The sequence below is a fragment of the Phaethon aethereus genome (genome assembly GCF_964289735.1).
Source record: "Phaethon aethereus genome assembly, chromosome: 3".
NCBI lineage: Eukaryota > Metazoa > Chordata > Aves > Phaethontiformes > Phaethontidae > Phaethon > Phaethon aethereus.
The window spans coordinates 117135876-117161540 of NC_138576.1; the positions used below are offsets into that span (position 1 = coordinate 117135876).

At 37.9% G+C, this 25665-nt stretch overlaps 1 protein-coding gene across 2 annotated transcripts in view; it reads right to left on the bottom strand.

The window, feature by feature from the left end:
• MAP4K3 (mitogen-activated protein kinase kinase kinase kinase 3) overlaps nucleotides 1-24642 on the bottom strand; it is a gene marked incomplete at its 3' end in the record, with an annotated part of 76245 nt that extends 51603 nt beyond the window's left edge. For both annotated transcript variants that reach the window (XM_081998214.1, XM_081998213.1), the window contains exons 1-12: nucleotides 24572-24642; nucleotides 18765-18829; nucleotides 16405-16460; nucleotides 12377-12424; nucleotides 10197-10239; nucleotides 9418-9490; nucleotides 6938-7069; nucleotides 6578-6640; nucleotides 6413-6494; nucleotides 6207-6317; nucleotides 1492-1567; nucleotides 445-503 (exon numbers count right to left, since the gene is read on the bottom strand). In XM_081998214.1, coding sequence (XP_081854340.1) covers nucleotides 445-503; nucleotides 1492-1567; nucleotides 6207-6317; nucleotides 6413-6494; nucleotides 6578-6640; nucleotides 6938-7069; nucleotides 9418-9490; nucleotides 10197-10239; nucleotides 12377-12424; nucleotides 16405-16460; nucleotides 18765-18829; nucleotides 24572-24627 — 864 coding nt within the window. In that variant the 5' untranslated portion in view covers nucleotides 24628-24642. The remainder of the gene's footprint in view (nucleotides 1-444; nucleotides 504-1491; nucleotides 1568-6206; nucleotides 6318-6412; nucleotides 6495-6577; nucleotides 6641-6937; nucleotides 7070-9417; nucleotides 9491-10196; nucleotides 10240-12376; nucleotides 12425-16404; nucleotides 16461-18764; nucleotides 18830-24571) is intronic.
• Nucleotides 24643-25665: the final 1023 nt, after the last annotated feature.

Here is a 25665-nt window from a genome sequence, read left to right on the forward strand (position 1 = left end):
AAAACCCTATTTTTTAAAATGCATCATGCCTTTTTCCCAGGCTCTCAATTTTATTATTTCCATTATCAATCATTGTCAATACAAGCACAAGGGAGAGAAACATTTCAGTTACGTACAGTAACTCTACAATTAAAAAAACCCTCTATAAATAAAAGGAATTAAATACTTGGCAACTTGCTCTAAAAAGGATAGAGGAAACCCACACAACAAAGGACTGTTGCCTAGCACATACACCACACGTGGCAGAGCCCACAATTAATAAGTCTTGCTGCATATAGTTTAATGGAACCAAAAATTTAGGATCAATATGTTAAGACTTGTCAGAAAAATCGCTACCAAGTTTAGTAGCACTAAGGAAGTATGCTACACATCTTGGATTTTCTCCTCCACAGATATTTGCAGGGAATAATGTGCAGAGCATAGCCCATGCTGCTTGTTACTCACAAATTCATGATGTGGCTCTGTCTCTTTCCTCAAGGGTGGATCAAATTTTACTTGACCAACTAAAGAGCAGAAAAGGAAAACAAGAATTCAAGTTGCACTGTAATTAGACAAAATTTAACTCCAAAGGCTAAGAAAAAAAAAAAATGCGGTTTAATGAGTGTATCATATCCCCACTGATGGAAACTTCTAACACATGCACATACAGAACTTGTGCCTGCTAGAAAGTACTCTATCACAAAGGCAGCACAATCACCATTTGCCCCACCTACTCATTAGAAGGGTCTGGAAAACCATTCAGCAAATAGGGCAACGAAGTGCCTCCTTTACAGGAACAATACAGCTGTAATTTGTAGAAAAAGCACATCCGTTGTGTGATTCACTCTTGGATCTGTTCTTCTGGGAGATTTACTAACACTAAAGAGCCTTGAATGAAGTTTGGAGAGCGCTAATCACAGCCCTTTGGCAGATACCCTTCAACACTCCTTCCTCTCAATTTTAGTTTAAGACATAACAACTAAAGCTCCAAGTATTGCTCTGATTTAATTCAAGCAAAAGAAAGACTACAATTTCAGGGATAGAGTCTGCTTTTAATGGCCAGTGATCAACCTTCTTTCCCGATTTCTACATGACTGTTTCAATGCAAAAACTACAACAAGGTATTAAATTAAGGAAGAAAAAAATCTTCCTCTGCCATTCTGTTACCGAGCAGAATCTGGCATCACTCTGAATATCCTTGCTGGAGTGGCTTATGAAGCTATACCAATCAGCTCTCAGAAGAGCTCAGGTTGTGTCCTGTTCAATTAAGAGGAAGCAATGGTGAGATTTGCTGAAATTCTGAGAAAGGGTGTATTCAAATATTTTACACTAATATTTTTTTTTTGCATAGTCACCTAGAACCTATATCTGTAAATGAAACAGCATAAGTTTTTGTTTTCCTATATACAGAAACATTTTAGTTATGTATGTCAGATATCCAGAATACTAGTTGAAATAAGTATCAGTGATTATTATAAAAATATTTCATGTTGTCATATTACACATGCTTACAATTTATTTCAGAGCGTGTCTTTTCTTCTCTCACATTTCTACTTGTCGAAGGAATTCTATGAGGTACTACAAGAGGCTAGAAGAGAAAAATAAAAATACTTCAATACGAAAATATACTCACTTGAAAGCCAGTATTGTAAACCTAGTTTTTGGCAGGTTCTTTTTAGCATAATATCAAAAAAAGAAAGAAATCAAGCTGAAGCTAAAAATAAAGATTAAGGTACAAAAACATACATGCAAAGTTAGAATTATTTGGAGACATTGTATCTGTAGAGTATCTTCAACTTCAAGATAAGGGTTTTTAAAACACTGGATTTTAGCAAATAAAGACAATGCTGCCCAACATTTGTCTTTGCTCAGGTAACATTTCCTTTTTGCGCCTTCAGTTAAGGGTATTGGTAGTTTCCAAAATAAGTAGCAAGACTAAATCTGACTGACTGGCAACATTTCCTTTGTTTAGATACCGCAATCATTTTCCCAGCTTCTAACCTAAACTGATTCCTAAAAAGTCATCAGTTAGTTTCTTTAAGTAGATGAGAAGTTAGCCTGAAGTTTTCAGAGCTGAACAGAAGGGATTATTCCCAGTACTCTTGTGCCATGTGGCAAGAGTGATGCTATAATTTCTACAAATTCACCTTCATATTTGTCTTTCACTTCTATTTTTTCCCTGGATTTCCATTTATTTCTCACTTCATCCTGTCATGAAGTATCATGAACTTGGCTTTCTTTTGTTTGCCCCTGTTGGACTTTCTCTCTTCCTTCTACATCCACTACTGCAGGTTCTCTTAGAAACTATAACTTAAGGTTTCTTAACAGGAGTACAAGACCAGCCGACTGCTGTATACAATCAGGCCCCAAAATTAGCAACATAAATCCCAACAGTGTGCTCTCACTATTTCCTCTGCAATTAAATCTTGCTCTTTAGAAAAAAAAAGTTAATTCTCCATGATGTTAGCCCAAGTAATCTCGGAAAAGCACGTTTGCTACATTTCTGTGTGGAGTATGTGGCAGCAAAACAATTTTTAATTAAAGCAATCTGACACAATAGTGTCAGAATGATTTGATGGTACATTATTATAATATTATATAATATTATATTATTATATATTTCCTTTATATATACTAATTATAATCTTCACTTGGCAACCTTTGACTACGAAGTGATGACAGAGTTGGAGAATTTCAACTGCTGTACTATCACAAAGGTCAGGGATAGCTCAGCAACTCTGTTAATCCCTGAAAGCATTACTTCCCTTCTCCCCTTTTCATCACAGACTACTTCCTTGCTTTATATTAGGATCCAACACATATATACATTGTGTTTTACCTCCCACTTATGTTCACTTTGGTCTTTTTTGAAACTGGAGAGACTTACAGACTGTGGGTATTTTCTCCCACATATCTCACAGGCAGTTTTTCATTTCTGGTAACTTATGCCAATCCTCCCATTCCTCAGTTCTGGTTTGTCTACTGTGTGTTCTTTTCAGAATTAAAAATGGCTTGCTATAGCTCAGGATGTGTTTCAAGGTTTGATCTGGTTTTCTTCTTCAGTATTTGCAACACTCTAAGTGCTAAAAGGTTGCTTACTCATAATCTTTTGTTAAGAGGCATTGCCCACTTGCACATGATGCATGCGCATCTGTAATGCCAGCACCAGGAGCCCAACTGTAGTGCGGGCGGGAGGTATTTTTGCCTTTGCAGTGATATTGTGCCAGTTCCTTTCATTCTGCCACAGAGGTTTATTTGTACTGCACAACAGGCAGAGTCTGCATTCACACCTCCTTCTCCATGACCAGAGAATCACTGGAAGGAGTCAAATCCTCATCTTTTGGTCATGAGGACAAAGCCCTCCAGTCACCTTGAAAGACCTACGCTGACAACAAACCAATACGAACAGTTAACATCTGAGTTCTACAAGACGACAAAGGAACGTCGGTCCTGACACAAATGCCATTTGGGCACAGTTTTAATCACGGTACAGTTCTCAAGAGCAACCTTACCCCCAAAACTTACAGTGTGCTAAAGATAAAACATGAGCACTTTCCTGTTTGCAACCTTTTCAGCTAATACCACATCCACCATGACAGTCACTGTCACAGAAATGTGGTGAACAGGCAGTTGCCAACATCTCCAAAGGTTTATTCTTAAGGGAGTGAAAGCAGAGTCCCAAATGAAAATCCTGTCTTTGCCTGAATGAGAAACCAAATGAGGTCCTCCATGAGTTGGGGTAAAGAAAAATACTCAAAATGTCTGTTACAGATATTGCTGCCAAATGAATAATGACTGTATCAAGGGGAGACCTTTCTGATTATACCCAAATAACTTGACAGCATGTTTTTGTTGTTTGGGGTTTTTTTTTTTTTTTAACATCAAACATTTCACCTTTGTCTGAGTTTAGAATGATTTGAAAGATGTAGTACAGAACTCCTCAAAGAGGTGGCAAATTCACATCTTAATCTCCACCTCACCCACAAAACTCTGCAGACTATATAAGCAGTAACAGATAGCATCCCCATAAAAGCAGGAGAGGCCAGGGCAACAGCTGTCATCACAACTGGGCAGCAGACTTGCTTTCAAAGACCACCACTAGCCAGAAAAGCTCTCTAGCCTCAAAAAACCCCAAAAAAAACACAAAACCAAAAAAAACACCCAAAACACAAACACCACTACCACCACCACCCCCCAAAACCCAAAACTCCAAACAAACCGGGGAGCAGGTCTGAAGCTCAAGATTCTCACCACTGCTCTTTGTACTATGTTATGTTGCTGCTTTCAATTCTTGATGGATGCATTCAGGTTGTTGCCACACGTACAGGAGTGGTCAATCCCCAAACTCAGATTAACATCTGCTACGTCTGTGAGCAGGCAGGTATTTAAGCAAGTTGAACCATGTATAAAAGGAGCATGTATACTTCTTATTCCGTTCAGTTTATTATAGGAAAGACCACAATGCCAACAACTGCTTTGCCTGTGGCAGGATTCTTCATCTGAAATAGCTCGAGATGCACTGGGTAATTCATTATAGAATCACAGAATCCTAGAATAGTTTGCGTAGTAAGGAACCTTTAAAGGTCATCTAGTCCAACCCCCACCACAATAAGCAGGGACATCTTCAACAAGATCACAGGGAGACGGAGGGGCGGGGAGAGGTTCTCCACCTGAGTGGCACAAAATGAAGGTCAAGATTCTTACAAAAAGTTGTAACAGTGACATGGGGGAATGGTACATCAGGGTTTCAGTACAATTTCCAGGAAAGCAAGGAAGACTCACAGGGTAAGCTACTCTGATCTGAGCAGCTCACTCAGAGGAAACACACTGAAAACTGCTAAATTTATTTTTATGACAGCTCATGAAAGCTTCAATTTTCTGGTTACTACAGAAATACTACCTTAAGGGGCCTCAGAGCTCTGTATTATCACTGAACAGAGACTAACAGACACCTGATCCTTAGAGGCAAAGGCGAAGATCTGAGTTGCTCAGTGCTGTCTCCATTAGCAGTAAGACACCTCTCTCAACACTGATGTGAAACTCAACCACATTAAGGGTTTTCTTGTGTGTTTAACTTCCCTAAATATTTTTTTAACAGAAAAAATTACTAAGTGTGCTCCACTATTTGCAGCTGCTTTTAAAAGTACTGCCTATTTAATCCTTATGCCTTCTTCTCCTTCCCTCCCATTTAGGGAATATGTAAACATTGCCATCTACAATACAAAAAAGATCTGTTTCACTTTGGCTTCTTTCCACATTTATTTATTTCAACTTCTAAGGAAGACAGTGGTGCATGTCAGCTTGTCTTTGCTGTTTCAGAAGATAAAAGCTCATTTAACTTATCTGAAAATTAGTATCTTAAAGTAGTAGCTTCTTTTAAGTCTATTATCTTTTGAAGGCATTTTTAGACTAGTTTATCCATAAAAAATGTAAAACACACATATGCAATTAATGAATCAATGGCATTTGTGTCGAAAGGATTAATTTTTTTCCCCCAAAATAGATCATCAGTTAGGAAACTGTAAATATTTGGAAAGTCTTCACTGACATAGAGTTAACTATGAAGACAGGATGCAGTAACAGAGTATCTTCTCCTACTTATGCAACACTTCAGTCCTGCACTATTTATCATCTTACATAAGCATGCTATTTTTTCCCAGCTGTTAAAGCAGAAAATCAGAAACTTCACCTTTGACAAAGCCATAAGTGAAATCAAATTTAAGAGTATTCTAAGATAGAAGATATAATCTGCAAGGAACACATAGGAAACATTTGCAAAAAATAACTACAGGATCATTCTCCTCTAAGAAAGTGAATTAGGAACAAAAGAACAAGTTCCTCATAGGTGTAAATTTTTTTTTATGAACGCTTTCTTTGCAGATGAATGAAAATGTAATTCCACAAAGCAACAGAAAGCAGAACACATGGCAGAACTCAGGAGTGGAGAAGCAGTCCACATTTACTGTTGCAAAATTGTTGAATGATGACAGTAAACAAAGTTTTAAAAGTGTTTATGTCCCTTTCTCTTTAAACTTCAATACCACAAATATAATAAAAATTTGTTAAGTGCCTGTACATGCAACAGAGCAGCACAACCAAAAGTAAAAAGCAACCCTTGAGACTATTGCCAGATCACAAAACATTCTGTGGCTCAATAAATCATAGTAATTTAATTTTGTCAGCAAACAAAGACTTAATCTGATTCTATAATTAAAATATATTCCTACCTCAGGATCATCATCATCAAAATCATGGTAAGTGGAATGATCAGGATTATTCATTTTATCCAAAAGTTCAATAGCAAGACTTCGATTTAATGGCTGGGTAACAAAAGGATGCTGAAAGATAGCAGGAAAAACATATATTAAAATTCCTACCACTCATATTAAGCTCATAATTTTATAACTTACAAAAAACATACATAAATTTATACCTGTAGTAACTTTTCAGCTGTAGGTCTTTTTTTAGGATTTTTTGTAAGTGCCATTTTCACAAAATGATGGAAACTATTGGACCTGTAAAATGAAGTGATGAATATTAGAATCAATTGCCCAGTGAAATACACAGTCGTTATCTACTGAAACAGAAAGGTACTTACCATTTCATTTTGTCCTTTAATTTAGGAGGCTGGAAGTTGCTTTTTGTCATTAGAAAAAGTGCTCTGAAAAAAAAAGGAGCAGTACTTCTGTGGTTTACATTGCAACACATACATGAGATGAATTATTAAATACATTATGTATTTGGCAGGAAGAAGTCTATCAGTTTAAGAGATGCTACCAGGACAACACTACACATTTTGCACCAAAAAGAGCTGTTACAATTTTTATCATATATTCATAACACTTACGACCCAATACACTTGCAGTACCCCCAAACACCACAAGCACACATAGCCAGTGCTCCAAATGCATTATTTGTGAAGCTGTATTTATATACCAAGCTTTAACTCCTTACTAACCTCATTGGATGCAAGTCAAACATTGGAGGCTGAAGTTCAGCAAGCTCTATAGCAGTTATTCCAACTGCCCACAGATCACAGAGTTGGTTATAGCCACCTTTTCTTTCTACTGCAGCGACTTCTGGTGCCATCCTAAAGGGTAAAGGACATTTTTAGATAAAACTTCTCACCGCAAATCAAACATTCTTCTGTATGCAGCAGTTTACTACTCTCTTCCCTAAAGCTCTCAAACCATAAAGTCACAGCATATACACTTATACACATGGATATATATACGCGCGCATGTGTGTGTGTAAAAAGTTATGTAATGTATACGTTAAGTTTTCCTCAATCTAGTAACTAATAGGCAGTCTCCAAAACAGCTATTTAGCAGTAAGTGGATGAAACCAATCTGCTTCAGACTTTTTTTGCAGGCACATGACAAACTACCACTCAACAACCAAAGAGCCCAAGGTATAATTATTCAACTACAGCAAAATCCAAATAATACCCAAATTCACATGTTGCCCCAGAAAGTGATCAACTGACTTTGAAGAACTAACAAAAAACATAAGAAAATGTCAGCTTTCTTCTATCCTGAACGCATGAGACCTGAAGACTCATTGTCACCTCTGCACAGAGCACTCCTTGTTTGTAAAGTCTGCCTCACTGTAATGTCAGACAACCTCATTTAAGTTAACAAAGTAGTTTTACATCCTCAGGTGGCAAAATTTACAAACATAACTGACAAATAAACAGGAATACCTAAAGAAAATGATTCACTAGGCATTGTCACATATTTTACAGGTCCAAAGTAAATTATAGATTTGATTGTCCTACATAGTCATATCAGATGGCAAACATTAATATTTTTTACTTTATTAACTTTATTAATCCAGATCACCTGAAAAGTAGCAGCGTAACTGGAGATGTAACTCAATATGGGTAAGACAGACATGGCACTTAACGAGCGCTCCAGTAAAACAGCAGGCACCATCTCAAATGATGCATTATTTAAAGACAGATATCCTTATCTGCAGATCTGAAAACATCCTCAGATTTGGTGGTACAACTTATTTCCAGTTTGCATAGTTAAACGATATTTACATAATTTTTTTCGAGAGTTCACAGAAGAACCCAAATCACTCTAAATCAAAAAGGAGGGAGTTACCAAGGCAAAGGGAGAATATGGGTTAACTTTAGAAAGAGATGGAGGAGAGCACAAGGGTAAACAGCAGGGTTACTGCAACTAAACACACTGCACAGCAGTTTTGCCCTTCATTTCTCTCCCATCCAAGCACAGTAGCCTTACCTGCCCAGACACCTCAAATGATCACTAAAACCTTCACACTGCCTGTTTCCAACTAAATTTTCTTCTCCACTATCTCAACAGTTTTGCTTCCTTGCTTCTCCTCTCAAATCCCTGTGAAGCTTTGCAAAGAAAAACTGATGCTTTTCATCAGCATTTAACCTATGTAATGCTTTCAAAGTTATTGTTTAGGGTTATGACATGTCATTTGAGAAGCCTGGCACAATGTGGAAGTTACACATTGATACAGGCCAGCACTGAAGTCACCCAGACACCCTAAGAAAGAGACACACAAACCAATTACACAATCACAACTGATGGGTGTGTTATTCTGAAAGGGAAGTGAATCCATGTTGTGGCATAACTTACACTGCAGAACAATGCTAAAAATGCTGTGCTTGACTATTTCAAGACCGAATACTTGAATGTAGGGGTTCTTTTAATTATATAAATTTTTATCTTGTACCTCCTATGCTGTCAGACAACAGAATTTTGAATATCTTTCTGGGAAATGAAGAAAAGTGCTCTTTTACAGTGAAGAATGTGTCATTACTTCAAGGCAAAAAGGGAACAATCACTTCTAGTACAAAAAGGAGAAAATAAAATGCTGAAATTTAGAAAAGATAAATTATACAAACTAGTTTACTGAGGGAAGAATAAAGATGCAGTACAAACTGAATTAAAACATACGTTTCTACTCTATCAGTTTAGGCAAATAATGGAGGGGAAAAAAGAAAATGTCTTAAAGGAAACACTTCACAAGTGGCAAAAGAATTTGTGGAGACAAAAAAATGACACTCATTGTCAACTGAAGAGTTGCAGAAGAGACATCTAGGGTGGCGGGGAAGCAAACATAACACCAAAATGGAAAAATCAGAGAAGAAAAAAAAAACAGAGTTAAAAACAAGCTAAACTGTGTATCATTTTTAACTTTGACTAAACTGAGATACATTAGTCAACAGTGATAGCAGCACACAGAGAGCCCTGCAATCTTTCAGAGCATTAGTGCATTTTCTCTGATACTCAGCTAATTCAGGATTTAGCAAAAGTAACACAGATCTGATCACTATTAAGTTTGACACAGTCTTTAGTGATTAGTCTACTTAGAAAGTGACATAGCATGCTTTTATCACAATTTTTCAACAGTATTATATATGTTACTATTATATTAATGGCCAAGTAAAACAGTTACCAATATGGGGTGCCAATGAATGACTTCCTTTTGGCAATTGTAGCTGTTATCTGTGCAGACACTCCGAAATCAGCTATTAAAAAAAGGCAAAACCAAAATGACAGTTAATAACTGATTTCGTGTAATAAATTGTTAATGAACACAAGTTTGGTTTCCCCACTGCAAGAGTGTCTTAAATGTACTGGACATATTTAGCAAAAACATAAATCACAATAGCAAATACTGGAAACTTAGTGTATCTCAGATACCGTCAATCAGCTCCTCTCAGTCGCCTGCCAAATATTGCAAGCTACATACAAACATTCCCCTCATCAACACAAGAAAGAACAAGTTAGCACAGAAGTCCTAACAGTTACATGTAGTGTTAAATATTAAACTAAAATGCATCATTTAGATGATGATGTAGAATCATCATTTTAGATTATTCTTTCTTACGAAAGAATCCCAGAGATTTTTTCGTATTTCAAGGTACATTTCACACTTAAGCACTCTGGATGCTTTAATACATTATATTAAAAATTTATAAAAACCTGTGATTTGATTTCTACCTCCCCCTTACAACATCAGAAAGTCTTTTACCTCAGTGTTCCAAAACTACTGCAATTACTCCTCAGACATGAATTGGATGGTGCAGTTAGATATTACAAGCAAGAGAAGAAGAGTAATTCTGATATTCACTAATTCCTTACATGAACCATTACATCATTAAACAAGATATAGAAGACTGCTTCTTAGAGCACATAAAAACCTGTTAGTAACACTAAATTGTATTAACTCACCTAATTTTACATGTCCATTATCCGTTAAAAGAATGTTAGCTCCCTTAAAAAAAAAAGTAAGCATACTTGAATTAAAACATGCAGATTCCTCAGATACTGTATTCAAAAAATAATTATGTGAGATCTTATGTCAAACCAGGGGCCAAATACAAACCAACAATTGTGTATTCGAGAAATCTGCAGCCTTACCAAGGAAATGTTTGTGAAATTAGGAAGTTGCCACTCTGTTATATGAAAAAATTTGGATATACAGAGTTTCTCATTAATTTTTAGTTTAGTACTCTTTAGCCTATGATACTATAGTTTCCATTGTACACAAAACCCCTCTCAAAGCAGAACATGATGATTTGCCTATGATGATGAATTCTTACTTTTTTCTGTTTACACTGACTGAAACTAAATAAGAACTCTGAAGGTCAAAGCAGAAGTAATTTTCCTTTTCATGCACAGGAGCTGGTTTTGTCTTGTTTGAGAGCCATGATAATTATAATTATAGCCTTAAGGACCTGCTTTGATAGTGAAGTGTTTAGCAAAACTATTTCCATCCTTATGCAACAGAGATTGTTAGTGCTAGACTTGAAGAATTCACTATTGTGTGGCTGTATGTACCACTCTCTTCAGTTTGATAATCAAAACTAACCTGAAGTGGTAATTGGTACCATAAAATTAGGACATAAAGGGACTGAGATCTGAAGACTGAGACCAGGTACAGGTTGAGTTGAGTGAAGGCTGGAACTGGCTAAACATAGCTCCAGATGTTAGCCCTGCCCATAAACTAGATGGAAACTGTGGTTTTACAGATTATGGCTTTTCACAGAGAAGGAAAAGTCGGGCCTGCAATAAAACGCAGTTTACTTTGGCAAAGAAGTACTTTCTTAGTAGTTCTTACTTTCGCAGAAGTATTGTTAACGAGCCTTATTAATGGAGCTTGGTAAATAGTGTGACAGTCTGGTTAACATGCTCTTGACCTTGTTCACCTTTCAAGACTAACAGGACAGATACTCTACCTGCACAGCTTAGCTACTGAGGGAAGCAAACATAATTCAACAATCCGGAGATCTGCATATGAAGATAATATTTTTCCATGCTCGTGAGAACAGGTTTTTAAAAAAAAATTCTTAACGTAAGCACTTGTAAGCTTTTTTTATCAGCACAATTCTGTTCAGAAACAAGTCTCTATGCACTGTACCCTTACAAGCATAATTTTGCATTCTATAAAGTATAACGAAAAATGTTTGTGTCCAACATAATTTTTCGTTCAGAAACTATTTTTATGATTGCTCAAAAGCCAAATATCCTTCTGCAGTCAATGAGAACTACTTGGAATCAGGCTGCATTAAAGCACCGACAGTTGAAGCTACTACGTACACTGCATCCCTAGTCTGAAGAAAAAAAAAAACCAATCAAACAAAACCAATGCCCCACACAAAACAAAGGGATATGATAATTTACTGCCATATTTCCAGGAGAAAGCCTGCCAAGTTTAAGCTGCAGTGTGAGCAAGGAAGAGTTTGGAAAGGCAAGAGCAGGTAGTAAAACTCCAGGGACAAAAAGACAACAGGTAGCACTAGAAGGAAACTATAACAGAGAGTGTTAAGAGTCTGAACAAGTCATCTTTGATACAGCTTTGTTGAGATGAAAATTTAAATAGGTCAGTGTTAAGAGCCTGATTTGCCATACCCTCTCTAATTTTAACATGCGAGGGAGGGGACATAAGTAGTCTCCAAATACCACACAGAACAGCAGCCACTGTCCTGCAATGTGATCACCAAGAAAAGAAGTAAGAAGCCAAAGCAACAGCTCTGCTCACTAGCTGGTTCAAACACTGAACTTGGAAGGGTGTGGGAAAGATCAAATCCTTCCTTTTGCACAGAGCACGCCCTTACAGCCACCTGAACACGTTACCCTGGATACCAGCTGATGCCTAAATTTTGCAGCACTGGTGTAAATAAAGAGTATATTTGCCTCCAATTAAGAGAACAAACTATTTCCATGCATGCATTTTAAAGAAAGAATTCTCTTCTCCCCGTGGGTAGAAAAGTTTATTTAATTCTAATAGATAGAAAACCCCTATATATTATTTTAAAATACCCTCAAAATTGATACATAACAGTAAAGTCCCATCAGAGGTGATGAAGCCTATTTTAAAAACACCAAAATTCCCTTCAGTTTTTACTTACCTTTATATCTCTGTGCATTTTTCCTTTACTGTGAAGATAATATAGACCCTGCATAAAATATTTAGATAATAATTTATTCCACTATTTTTTATTTTATATACATTTCTTACTTAATTACCAGACATATTTAGGATCCAATTCAATCATCTAAATGACTCACTGACTGAAGAACATGCTTATATTTCAGTGTATCCGAACTGTATTTTTTAATTCAATATATGTAGTAGCATAATATTTAGGACACAGGATAGACGGGAAGAATACCAGTCACCACAACTCTTATAAGAAAAGCATTCCCCAATGAAGTTTTCCTCTAGACATGGTAACTGTCACCTCTTTAGACCAAGTTAATTACTTTTAAATTGCCTAATAGTCTTCTATTCAGCAGTCAGATCACTGGATACCTAGTACAGTCATCTTCTATATCATTACACACTTCAATTAAGTGTACAAGCATGCTAAGAGGCAGTACTTCGGGTCCAACACAGGAGTTTAACTCCAATTCATGGATTTCTGCAGAAGCATTAGACTGTCTTTCTAGGTCTTGATGACAGCACCAAAGCATTTCTGGGACTCAATACAAGTTAGAAACTTCTACGTTTAAATTCTCAAAGAATTCTATGAAACCGAATCCCCCCATGACAAATCACAGACCACGTCACTTTTGACAGTCCAGGCTTATCTCTAAAATTCACTTCCAGGGGTAAAATGACACATAAAGGGCTAAAATGACACATAAACATCTTCTTCACTCTGCAGTCATGAACCTCCATAAAGATGACATTTTTATGGGAGGTACCCATGTCAAGACAGAAATTTTTTTGCCAGCTCATGCAAGACATCACAGAGTTGATTGCAAAAGTAAATTAGGATTGTTTTCAGTTATCAGCATTTTCATGGATGATCCTAAATATAGCACCAGGAAAAATGAAACAATTACTTACATGATTTGGTACTTGAGGTTTTTAAATAAATAACATTGTACAGACAGACAACAGTACCACTGAAGATACAGTTTTGGGGTATTTTTTTTGTCAGTTCATGAAAAGCTGAATGCAATGTAGTTGAAGTGCTAACGAGCTATGAAATTCAACTCTTTAAATAAAAAAAAAACCCCTAAACCAAAACACACCCACTCAGACATTTTAACCTGTTTCTCTGAGGTAAGTGACTAACAATACCCAGTTGGTCCAATGTTTTTCAGAGTCCTCACTGCAGGCATGGATGCAGACCTAAAAATTGGACTTGATTTGCTTTTGGTATAGAATGTAATTAATCAAAGCATCTACCTGCTCTTTGCAACTACTGACATTAGCTAGAAGAGTCTCATGTACACTCCTCACATTTAAGTCTCTGTATGCTACTGGCACAGAAAGCCCAAAAACTAACTCATTTTTACCACTGCCCTGGGAGGTCACCATTTTCAAAACTGAATGCCTGGAGGCAGGTACTTTAAAGGCCATATTTAAAGGACCTGTATTTTCAGAATCAGTTTCATTGATTCCAACCAGAACTGACAGTAAGTACTTTTCAAAAATAGAGCATTTAATGGGTTTCTACATATGGATATTAAATGCTAACTTCAGGCATTAAAGTGAAACTCCAGATTCATGGAAACTGACGGCAAAATTAACACTGGACAACTTACTTGCATGGACAGATGGCTTATATTATCAGACTGTTTACTAGGAAAAGTGACTGCTGCATTACAAGCTATAACAAGATATCAGAAACTATATACATTATATTTGGTCAACGTTATAAGCATGTATTTACAGACAACTTCAAAATATTTAAAAAAATGGGTACATGGATAACAATTAAAAAAAAACATACAAAGTAGCAAGTTTCATTCTCACAAGCAATTTACCAAGAAACCTTCCCACACAACAAATAATGATTTCATAAATTCCATTCTAGACTATTGAAACAATCCTCCATACTCTGAAAAGATTATGGATTTGATGGATGGACTATTCACTGGATATGGAATTGGCTGGATGGTCATATCCAGAGAGTAGTGGTCGATGGCTCTATGTCTGGACGGAGACCAGTGACATGCAGTGTCCCTCAGGGGTCCATATCGGGACCAGTACTCTTTAATATCTTTCTTTAATATTTTTTTTTTTCCTTCAATGACATAGACAGTGAGATCAAGTGCACCTTCAGCAAGCTTGCAGATGAAACCAAGCCGAGTCATGTGGTTGACAGGCCTGAGGGACAGGATGCCATCCACAGGGACCTGGACAAGCTTGAGGAATGGGCCCGTGTGAACCTCCTGAGGTTCAACAAGGCCAGGTGCAGGGTCCTGCACCTGGGTCGGGGCAACCCCCAGTATCAATACAGGCTGGGGGATAAAGGGATTGAGAACAGCCTGACAAGAAGGACTTACAGAATCATAGAATCTCTGGGTTGGAAGGGACCTTTAAAGGTCATCTAGTCCAACCCCCTGCAGTGAGCAGGGACATCTTCAGCTAGATCAGGTTGCTCAGAGCCCCATCCCACATGTATCTGCCCATCTCATATAATTTAGTAACTTTATGACTGCAACTTCTTAGCAGATTCTTAATGATAAAGCATTTCTTATGCTAATATTCACAAGAGGAGTGGAGAGTTGTGATGTACTGGTGGATGAAAAGCCAGCAACGTGCACTCGCAGCCCAGAAGGCAAATCATATCCTGGGCCGCATCAAAAGAAGTGTGGGCAGCAGGTCGAGGGAGGTGATTCTGTCCCTCCTCTGGCAAGACCCCACCTGGAGTCCTGCGTCCAGCTATGGAGCCCTCAGCACAGGAAAGACATGGACCTGATAGAGCAGGTCCAGAGGAGGGCCACAAAAATGATCTGAGGGTTGGAACACCTCTCCTGTGAGGACAGGCTGAGAGAGTTGGGGTTGTTCAGCCTGGAGAAGAGAAGGCTCCAGGGAGACCTTATTGCAGCCTTCCAGTACTTAAGGGGGCTTATAAGAAAGATGGGGCAGACATTTTAGTAGGGCCTGCTGCAACAGGACAAGTGGTAATACTTTTAAAACTAAAAGGGCAGATTTAGGCTAGATATAAGCAAGACACTTTTGACAATAAGGGTGATGAAACCCTGGCATGGGTTGCCCAAAGAGGTGGTAGATGCCCCATCCCTGGAAAGATTCAAGGTCAGGTTGGGTGGGGCTCTGAGCAGTGTGATCTACTTGAAGATGTCCCTGCTCATTGTGATGGGGGTTGGACTAGATGACCTTCAAAGGTCCCTTATAACCCAAATTATTCTATGATTCTGTAAGAACAAAAGGCTTTAAAGGTTCAAAACCCAAAATACTCCCAGATGTCACATAAGACTTCACTGTAGGGAAAAAAAGGCCATGTCCTCTAAGTCAGAAGTCACCAATATCTGGCATAGCATAGGCAAGATGGTAAGTGGACTGCAAGGGAGCTGGCTCAGGGAGAGAGCTATCTTGAGAGAGTGTTTGAGAGAGGCAGCAACTCTCAACTGATTGCATTCAACAGATTTGCATTCACTAAAAGCCAAGAACTGCTCTCACATGGAAGCAAGACATCCACCAAAAAAGCTGTTGCTGAATAAGTTTTACTGTTGAATTGAACCTTTAATTTAGGAAAGAAAAATGAAAGGTGGCATACCCATAAGGAGAGGCTTGTGACCTTAACTTGAACATCTCAAGTACACAGGCAATTTTTGTTTCTTATTGTCACAGATCAACTATCAAATATGCAAAATTGAGTCTTTAAATTTTCCTTCAAACTAATTTGCACCACAAATATGGATTAATAAATATGATGCTTCCCTCCTTAAAAAAAAAATTAACAGCAGAAAGATGACAACAGTTTTCTTCAAAAGATCCGGGATAATTTGAGGTTATGGAATTATACAAATCAGTTCTAGGATCTCCTCAAAAGTCACAGAAAAATGCTAAGCCATCCAAACATTGTACTTCACATATCACATACATTTGTAGCTTTTATTTTTAGCTTTTAATACTTTTACATTGAAAGTCAACCAGAAGAGCCTGAGAACACGCTACCTGTAGTGTTTCTCTGCTAACATAGGCAATCTGCTGTTCTGAAAGTGGTCCAGTCACTGAAATGGAAGGGAAAAAAAAATTCTCAAAATCAGGTAAGATACTGCCCATTCCAAACCCTCAATTACTTCCATTCACACTGATAGGATCTTACAGTATAAGTCTCAAAGTAAAATGTGCCTAGACTTTCTCCCAGATTGACCATCCCAAAGACCACCAAATGTTTTTTTAAACTCAAAAAATGTCTAGTCCCACTGGAATGGCAACTATTAACCCTCTCCATATATAAATCTCAAAGTAATTAGGAGGAAAAAGAAACAGAGCCAATGATTTAAGCACAAGTCTTTCTCCTGCACAAACCCACTGTGTCCTTCTATGCAGGGCTGGATGTCCAACCCAGTGACTCAAGAGCTGCAAACTCTGCTCAGTCCCCTTTGAGTCCTGCGAAGTTCCTTCTACCCTTTACAACCTGCTCTCTCCTTCCACCCTTCCTGCTGCCATGCGACCTGCTCTCTCTTCCCTGCAGCCACATGACCTGCTCTCTGCAGCTTCTCAACCCTCTTCTGCATGAGCTACCAGCACTGTTGCTCCTGGGCCTCCTACACCATGCACCTTCTCAACCTCTCCCTCTGAGCAGGCTCAGTAGCTTCCTAAGGGAAAGAGTCTTCCTCTCTCTACAGGCTCCCAATTTCACTCAAGTCTCTTAAAGGAAAAACAATTAAATTCTCAACAAATACATAAACCAACCACTGAACAGCAAGCAAGAAATGGCCTGTGACTTGTCAGTCACTGGACTTTGATCCTGAAATTAAAGGGTTCTAAGACCACAAAATGCAGTCCTAACTGCAAGCTTCTCAGGTTTTCCAGAGAAAACAAATAGAGAAGTTGGATGGGGTTTCTCAAAGGAAACTGAAGGAGTAGCAAGTTAAAAATGAAGCAAGGCTTAAGCACCTAACTGCTTTGCTTCTACAAAACCCGCAACCATAATATAAATTAGTATCATGCAATAATAATAATAAATTAGTATCATGGATCTAGACCTTCAGGTCTAAATCCATCCTCCCTTTTCTGAAAGAAAAGTTCCAAACCCACATAAAACTAAATATATTAGCACACAAACTGCATATTTTTAGGCATGTATGTTTGAGAAATTTAATTCTGATTAAGTTAAATGGACTTAAGATTAGAGGCCTATAGTTTAGTTGGAATCAGACCTTTTAGAATGTAATTAAGATCAGAAAAGAACCTTCCACTCTATGGGGAGAGAAGCCAAAAATGAGCTGCAGCAGGAAACCGCTCCTGTACAACATCTGTTCAGGGCATTTATACAGCATGAGCTCATTTCCTACTCTACAGGTGTTCGACATAACAAAGCCTATTAGACACAATGCTTTTATCAACACCAGCAAAGATGTAAAGGATCAACAAGGCCATGCTCAAATGACTATGCCACAAGCACAGTGTGAACTTGTGAATTGCTGCCTTGTTTTAATTGCACCCAAGTTAAATGTAAAAAGCTATACAAGCTGTTTACGCACAAGAGAAGGATGTGAAGATCCTAACATGTAAAATCTTCACAGTTTAGGATATGGATGGATTTCCTGTCTGAAAAACACAACCTGAGAACAAGAACCATTACTCACTCACAGCATACTTCTTTCCTAAGGAAGTCTTAACTCCAGGGCAATAAAATCCCTCAAAATTGATTCTGTCTCTTGAAAACTACCAATCAATTGACTAATCCTCTCTTTATGCAATAGATGCACACACGCCCCTTGTTTCTTTGCCCACTCATTGCACCTAAGCCTAAAGCAAATATATAGGCCACCTTTGCTTTTCACATGTCATGCATCCAGCGTTAGGAAAAAAAAAAACAAAACCCCACACCCTCATGGCACTACTGCTATACAAATATACAAAACATCACTGTTTACAAAGAACAAGATCATCCATGCTAATCAATCCATTTATCTAGGTACCTGTAGGCAATGGTATGGATTATACTAAAGCAAAGTTCAAAAGCTCAGAAACAAAATGGCTATGAAGTAAGACAACATATCAGGATATAATTTTTTTAATTTTACAATACAATATTGTCTAATTTTACAGCCTTTGAAAAGTAGTGATGGGTATATAAGCTACTGAAGGAAGGAAATAATTCCTCCTGCTCAAAAACTATAGCTAATTTTGTTTAAAAAAAACAAACCCAAACGATTATATAAATACATAAGCTAAAACTGACCTTCAATGGATTATTATGGATACTAAATTTAGGATTCCTCCTTTCCAATTTGAAAACACTGTAATAATATCCATTTTTGAAAATAAGCTGTTGATTTTAAGGAATTAGAGTCTCAACATACCATGATAAATATCCTGCAGAGAGCCACCTCCACAAAACTCCATGCAAATCCATAGCTTGTCTCGTCTAAAAAGTGAACAAAACCCTTCATTAGGTGTCAGATTTGAAAATAGCACCTATAAAAGATAAGTCAGCAGACTCAAACATCATAAAGCACAACATAACAAGATCTACATTATGAAAAGTACAAATCAAATAATGATTTAGTCTTTATGCGATACTTCACTGTCAAAACAGTAACTAATGAAACACTCCAACAAACCTTGGAATATTTTGGGTAGTAGAAACACTGTTAGTGAAACATACACACTGATTTTTCTTCAAGATCTACTATGAAACTGAAATACACTGTTACTGAGAGTAGAGAGAAAACAGATGTAGGTTCTTATTTCTTCCTCATTTTCACTTCTCTGCTTTTTTCACAACAGAGGAATTAACATAAACAAAACAAAAAGAAACAAATCCAAACCAAAAAGCCCTAGGGATCTCTCTCAGCTAAATTTCTTTCACAACAAGTACAGTGAAAATCTAGTGCTTTAGTCAAAACTAGGCAGAGTGGAGTCCACGCTGTGGGTAAATGCCTTCTCAGGTAAGTGTTTTCCTCCAAAAATACCTATACATATTTTCAGTGGCAGCGGTCAGACTTCTTTAGATTCCTCTTACTAAAGGAACCAATTCAGTTTGACTCACTGTACCTCCATAAAAGGTGCTTTCCAAGAATAGACAATGGGCTGAAGGATTCAAAGGTACCTTCTATTATGGATACTAAACTCTATTTTCACGTAGTAATTTTCACTGGTAAGACAGATGTACCATGTGTGGCCACAGAAAGGTGTTCTGGAGAGCAGAAAATCTGGGACTTGCCTAGTCATTCCTGGCCATCAAAACACACAGGAAAGAAAAATTGCATACAACCATCCTAGGGCAGATTGTGACACAGGACAACAGAAGGAAAGACCGATGATTGTTCTGCAGCTGGCCCATGACCGCTGGTCTTGGGTTTCCTTGCATTTGTAAAGCTCTGTTAGAATAGTTGAGACACTCTTGTGGGCCATGCCAATATGCATGGAAGCGTTTTGCAAGTTAATGGGTGTAAGTACTGAGCCTATCCCCTCAGCTGCAAATTGCAAGTATTCTCACCAGCAGGTAACAGCTAGAATAGCTGCTGTTCCAAGGAAGAACTGTCTTTCTTGAATCTCCTCTCCTTTTATGTGCATAGTCCACATGGTCCTCAAAGCTACATCCTGGCTGGTTCCTCTAAAGGTGGGAAAGGTATTGTTCAGGCATTACAATTACAGGTTTTAAGCAACAGAAGTCCCTGGCTCTTAACTCCATACATTTCTAGGGGTTAACTGCTTGAAATAATAAGAAGGCTTTCCACTGAAATAACTGATCAAAAGTCAGACACAGAAGCAACGTGACTACCTGTGGGAGAAAACAGAATTAGCAGTGGCAGAGGAACACAAGTGAGAAAGAAGCACTGAAGAGGCAGACATCTGCAAGTCCCTTGTTTACTCCCCACAATGATGCAGGGCTCAAACAGGGACACTTCTGGGGACACTGGGCTCATGAAAGCCACTCTTTCCCATACAGCTGCATCCTGTTTGATGCCAGCAGTAGTGTGGAAGTGGGAAAGAGACAGGGCAACCCTAGCAGCATTGGGACATCAGCAGAGCACCAGCCAAGTAAGAGACATGAAGTAGCTAGGTGCTATAAATTCACACCTTCACTTAACTGGCCCAGTGTGGAAAAGTCCTACAGAAAAGGAAAAAAAAAATCAGGAGGATCAAAAGAGGAGATTGCATTTCTAATTCGCTACCTAGCCTTTCATTATTGTGCCTAAGTGCTTTGAGACAGGTGAAGATCCATGTAATCAACAGTAATGGTGTACACAGTTTGATTCTGTGTCTGCAGAGCATATGGCAAGCGTAGCAAACAAAACAGAGACAGGATCAACAATACCATTTAGCATCTGCAACTTAATACACAGGCTAGCAGCAAGGCAGAAATTTGGCTGCGAGAAATCCATACATAAACAGAAGCATGGGGAACAATATACTGATAAGTGCCAAGTATTCGATGATGGTATCCTTCTTATTGTTCTTAGCACTTAAAGACACTTGGAAAACAAAAGGTCAGACAATGAGAGGCCTCAAAGACAGACTTTCAATTGCCCAGACAAAAGAGAAGCACTACACCAAAGAAAGAGGAGGGGACCAAGCAAGAGCACAAGAGAATGCCAAAATATATACTATATTTACCAAAATTTAATCCTGAGGCTACAAAGGTATATTTTGATACCCTAAGACAAGAGGAAAACTGTTTTTTGAAGAAAAAGAACACCCAGCCTGAATACCCTATCAGAAGAGGCACCATTTCAATCTAAAAATTTTAAAGAAAGTTGAATGCAATAATATTTGTTCATAGTCTGTTTTCACACGAAATCTTAAAAAGTCATCAAAAGCAGCTTTTTATTACTTGTACTAAGCAATCTGTTCCCACTATGACTAGTTAAAAGAAGCAGCTGGTAGGACAACTGGATACATTTGTCAGTGCTTCTACATTGCAATTAATCTCACCTCCACAACCACACACAAATGGAACCCTTACCTCCTGGTCCGAAGTTCAATATGTTAGAAAAACAGCTCAGGGTAAATTCAACAACACTGCAGAGCACCAGCCCTCCCCTCTGCAATTCCTCACTCACGTCTTTCTTCTAAATTTGTCTTCTGAAAAGGCTTGTAACAATGACTTTCAGATTTGTGGAACACGTCAGAATTAATATCACATGTCCAGAAAAATGTCAACACAACTTCCTTCCCAGTACTGCAGACAGGTACAAATAGAGTCATCATGTGCAGTGGAGGACATCTTAACATACAAAAAGGTGCTCTCTTCCCAAACAAAAGCAGGCTTTGAGGTTGGAAGGAAGACTGAAGAGGTGCAGTGTTATGTGATCCCAGCATTGTTATGCGATCCCAGCGACACAACTTTCAAAATATGGAACATCCACTTAAGAAGCTTAGTCACCAAAACACAAAGCTTCCAAATACTGCCTTTAGGAGGTCACAAGATCCCTTGCCAACTTTACCACCCAGCAATCCATAAGCTGCTGTCAAACAGACTAATAACTCCACAAATTCTTTAAAAAAATTTAAACATTAATTTGAGATATGTAGCAGTATTAAGAATTAATTGTTCACGTACAAGAAAAAGCCTGCCAGTACTGCACTGAATGGAAGTAACACACAATTTAGGTTAACCTTCAAATTAGCCTTGAACATTCAAAACTGAAGTGCAGCCACTCCTAGTTGGGAATAACAAGTCCCTACATGTACATATGCTCTATCTGTATGCATACCTGCACAAACTTGGGCAGCTCACAGACCAGCTTGGCATTAAAAAAATATTCAGGATGCCAAGACAAGCACCCTTCAAGGTACAGGATGCCAGAACAGCATGGCTTGTTGATTTTATCTTCAGACTTTGATCCCTTCTTGCACATGTATACACGATAATGCAAGTGGTACAGACTCCCAGCCTTGCTTAGTGCAGTGTGCAGATGGTGCTCATCTAATAGGCTAGTCAACAGCTTGCTTGCTTTGTTTGTTCTCATACATGCAGTGCATTTCTACTTAATTTTATTCTGAAAATACATTTGCTCTTGGAAAATTCCTTCATGCTCCACACTAAACTATACCTGTGAAATACTAATATGACCAGCTTTTCCACTACAGACCTTTGAAATGACACTAAAGCAAACATAGCTCAAAATACAGATTCTATTAACTTGAATCACATCTGTCAGCATGTAACACTTTCACTCAGACAAAAAGCTAACAAGATACCCTTACTAAGATGCAATGCACCCCATCAGTGATAAAACATGGTTTCAGTGCGCGTCCAGGGCTATTCAGTGAGGCAAGGAGAGGCAAGAGGCAATACAAGAGGCAAGGAGAAGAAACTCCTCAGGACAACATTAGTCAGATGACCTTCTGCATGAGACGTCTCCTTCTCCTCTACCATTTATTGCCAGGACTTTCTCTCTTCCCCAACACTGCCTCCATGTTCTGGCACACTCAACTTGTCCAATTTCAGTTTGTTCCAACTACACAGGTGTTCAACATCAAGGTCACTAAGAGCACTACAAAGTGCTCCACACTTGCCATTTCAACACTCTGTCCCAGCTCATCCCAGAGCAAAACAAGGAACGCTCAACAACAGCCAAGCAAGCTAGGAAGCACGTGTTAGATCTTCTGTAGTACTGCAAGCATGCACCAAACCAGGCACTGCTGGCCTAGTAACTGGGATTTCCTAACCTTTAGCTGATCTAGAATGAAAGTAAAAGAAATGCGGTATTTCAGAAGATAACTTGGTCAAATTTGAAAGGATTTTTAAAAGGAAAAGATGCACTCCAAATATGAGAAGCAAATTCTGTCATATGTTCCTGCTTCAAAGATGGCAATTTTTTGTTGAAAGGCTTTCATGTACCAAGATTTTTCACGTGAAAATAACACCTACATCTTCCCACTTCCCAATCCAAAAGCACTTGGCCTATATTGCTGGAGAGCTTTTGGCTGCAGCAGATAGCCATCATGGAGACTTTCTGCTGGAGTTGCTGAAGTCTAGTACAGAATTAACACAACTTGGCATCTTTCTTTTGTGAATAGGGCCTAGCAATCTTCACAGCATGCAGAGCTGTCATGTCCCACCTCTGTTGTCCCCAAACACACAGAAGATCTGTGAATACGCAAAAGGAAGGAGAAGCCTCTGCCATAAAGAGCATCACAGCTTTTTTAGAGCTTTTTAAAAGCTTTTTATTACATGGCATGATATGGCCAAAATTAGACAATGTGGGTTCACAAAATCCAGCATTAAAAGGTCTAGGTCTTAAGTAACAAGCAATTGCTATATCTAGCATAAAACATTTGTCAGGATGTATCAGAAAGATTTATAATAGCAAACATTATTAGAAACTAGCCATCAATTTTCTCAATACTGAGCCTCTGTATGGAGTGTAAGTTTACTGTACTTGTAACAAGTAAACACAATACCTTACAAAAGAAATTACAGAAAATGAGACAGAACAATTTATATATACTACATTGAAAATCCTAAACAACTTTGCAGCTCAAGAGAGAAAAGCAAAGATAAAAGAGCTAAAATATCAATTATTTTTAGATTTCAAAACAAATCCAGAACACTTATCACCAGTGGGCTTCCTAAAGGCTGCACAGTTTAGACTCTTAGGCATTTCAGTATGAAATTGTCCTTAAAGCTTAACATAGCACTACTCTTAAGCAAGGAAAATCCCAATTCTTTTCCTCCTTATTTCCCCATAACATTCAATTTTGAGTTCTCAGACAATTTTACATGTCAACACCAGTTAAGTCAGAACATTTCTGAGAACTTTATCTGTATTATGTAATATTTATACTTCCCAAAGTTTTGCAAATTTAAGAAACATTTTACTGAAACAGATTTAAATGATACTATATACACAGACTCTTTGTTCATTCTTGTCATACTTCTGCTTAATTTTCTGTTTATGTATTAAATTCAAATTTTAAACAACTCATTTTCAAGGAAACATGACTACATGGCCACTGAAAGGTTTTGCTAAGAGAAACATCATTCATAGAGAGACATTGTAGTAAACAGAACAGACTTTAAGGTAAATGAAAAAAAAATATACAAGTGGATAATACTTATTTGGTAAATTATGTTTTGCCTAAGTCACCTTACAGACCTGTCCTTTACAAGGAGATAGAGAGGCATTTTTCAGTGAGCAAAAGAAACTAACTGTACCTGAGATAGCTGCCAAAATAAGCAACAATGTTTGGATGTTTACAGTCTTTCATCATAATGATTTCCTGCTGCACAACAGCAAAATCTTCTCCTGAAAAGCAGAAGAATGAATATTTTCATTGGCTTTGTTTATACTCGCATCTCAACTAGTTCAGCACATATGTGTAAAATAAACATTAATTACCTGCCAGTTTCACAAATACATAAAGCAGCTGTAAATCAATTCTTATTAGCAAGGGCTTAGCAATAAGTAACTATATTCTTAAGAAGTTTCATTCTGGGCCAGATGGACCTCACATCTGCTATCTGATACCTCTTCCTAAAGTCTTCATCTTCCCTGAGACCCCAACTGTGTTCATCTGCATGTGCCCTGCCAATAGCCCAGCTTCTTAAAAACATAACAAAACTTTGCTATTTTTGGCAACATGTCCAAAATCCATGATCATCTTCCTGAGGAAAAACATTCAATAGTACACTGCTGCTGCAACTCTTCAGTAGACTCGGTAAGCACAGAAGTTTATGGACTGAGCGTAACGTATGTCCAGATAAAACGCTGACACAAATGTGGCACTTACCCAAATATTACTATTTGGTAACTTGTTTGTACCTGGTTTTCTATAAAAGCTTCTTACCAGATCTGTACACTGAGAAAATAATGTATGACACTGAAAACCTAACAGGTTTCCCAGAGACATTTTTGCTTTGGGGATGGTGTGCAGGGGTTTTGTAGGTAAAAGAGAGGGTGAGAAAGATATCAAGTGTAAAAGAAAGACTGTAACAGATATTTGACAGACTTTTTTTTTTTTTTTTTTTTTTTTTTTTTTTTAAGAACTACATGCCAAGTGCTCTTTTGCAGTTCAGTATCTTACACTGGTGCTCCTTTGAAATTTCCTAAGTCATAAGGGCAAGTTACAGCTTGTCTAGTATGTTATTTCGAAATAAGCTATTCCGAAGTTTTTTTAGTTACTAGACATACACAGTTCACAAAAAACAACTCATTCTTGCTGATCTCAAGGACTTAAGGACTTCATAGATGAAACAAGCCTGAAGGCCTAAAATAACCATTTACGTTCATGAATACCTTCAGAGACTCT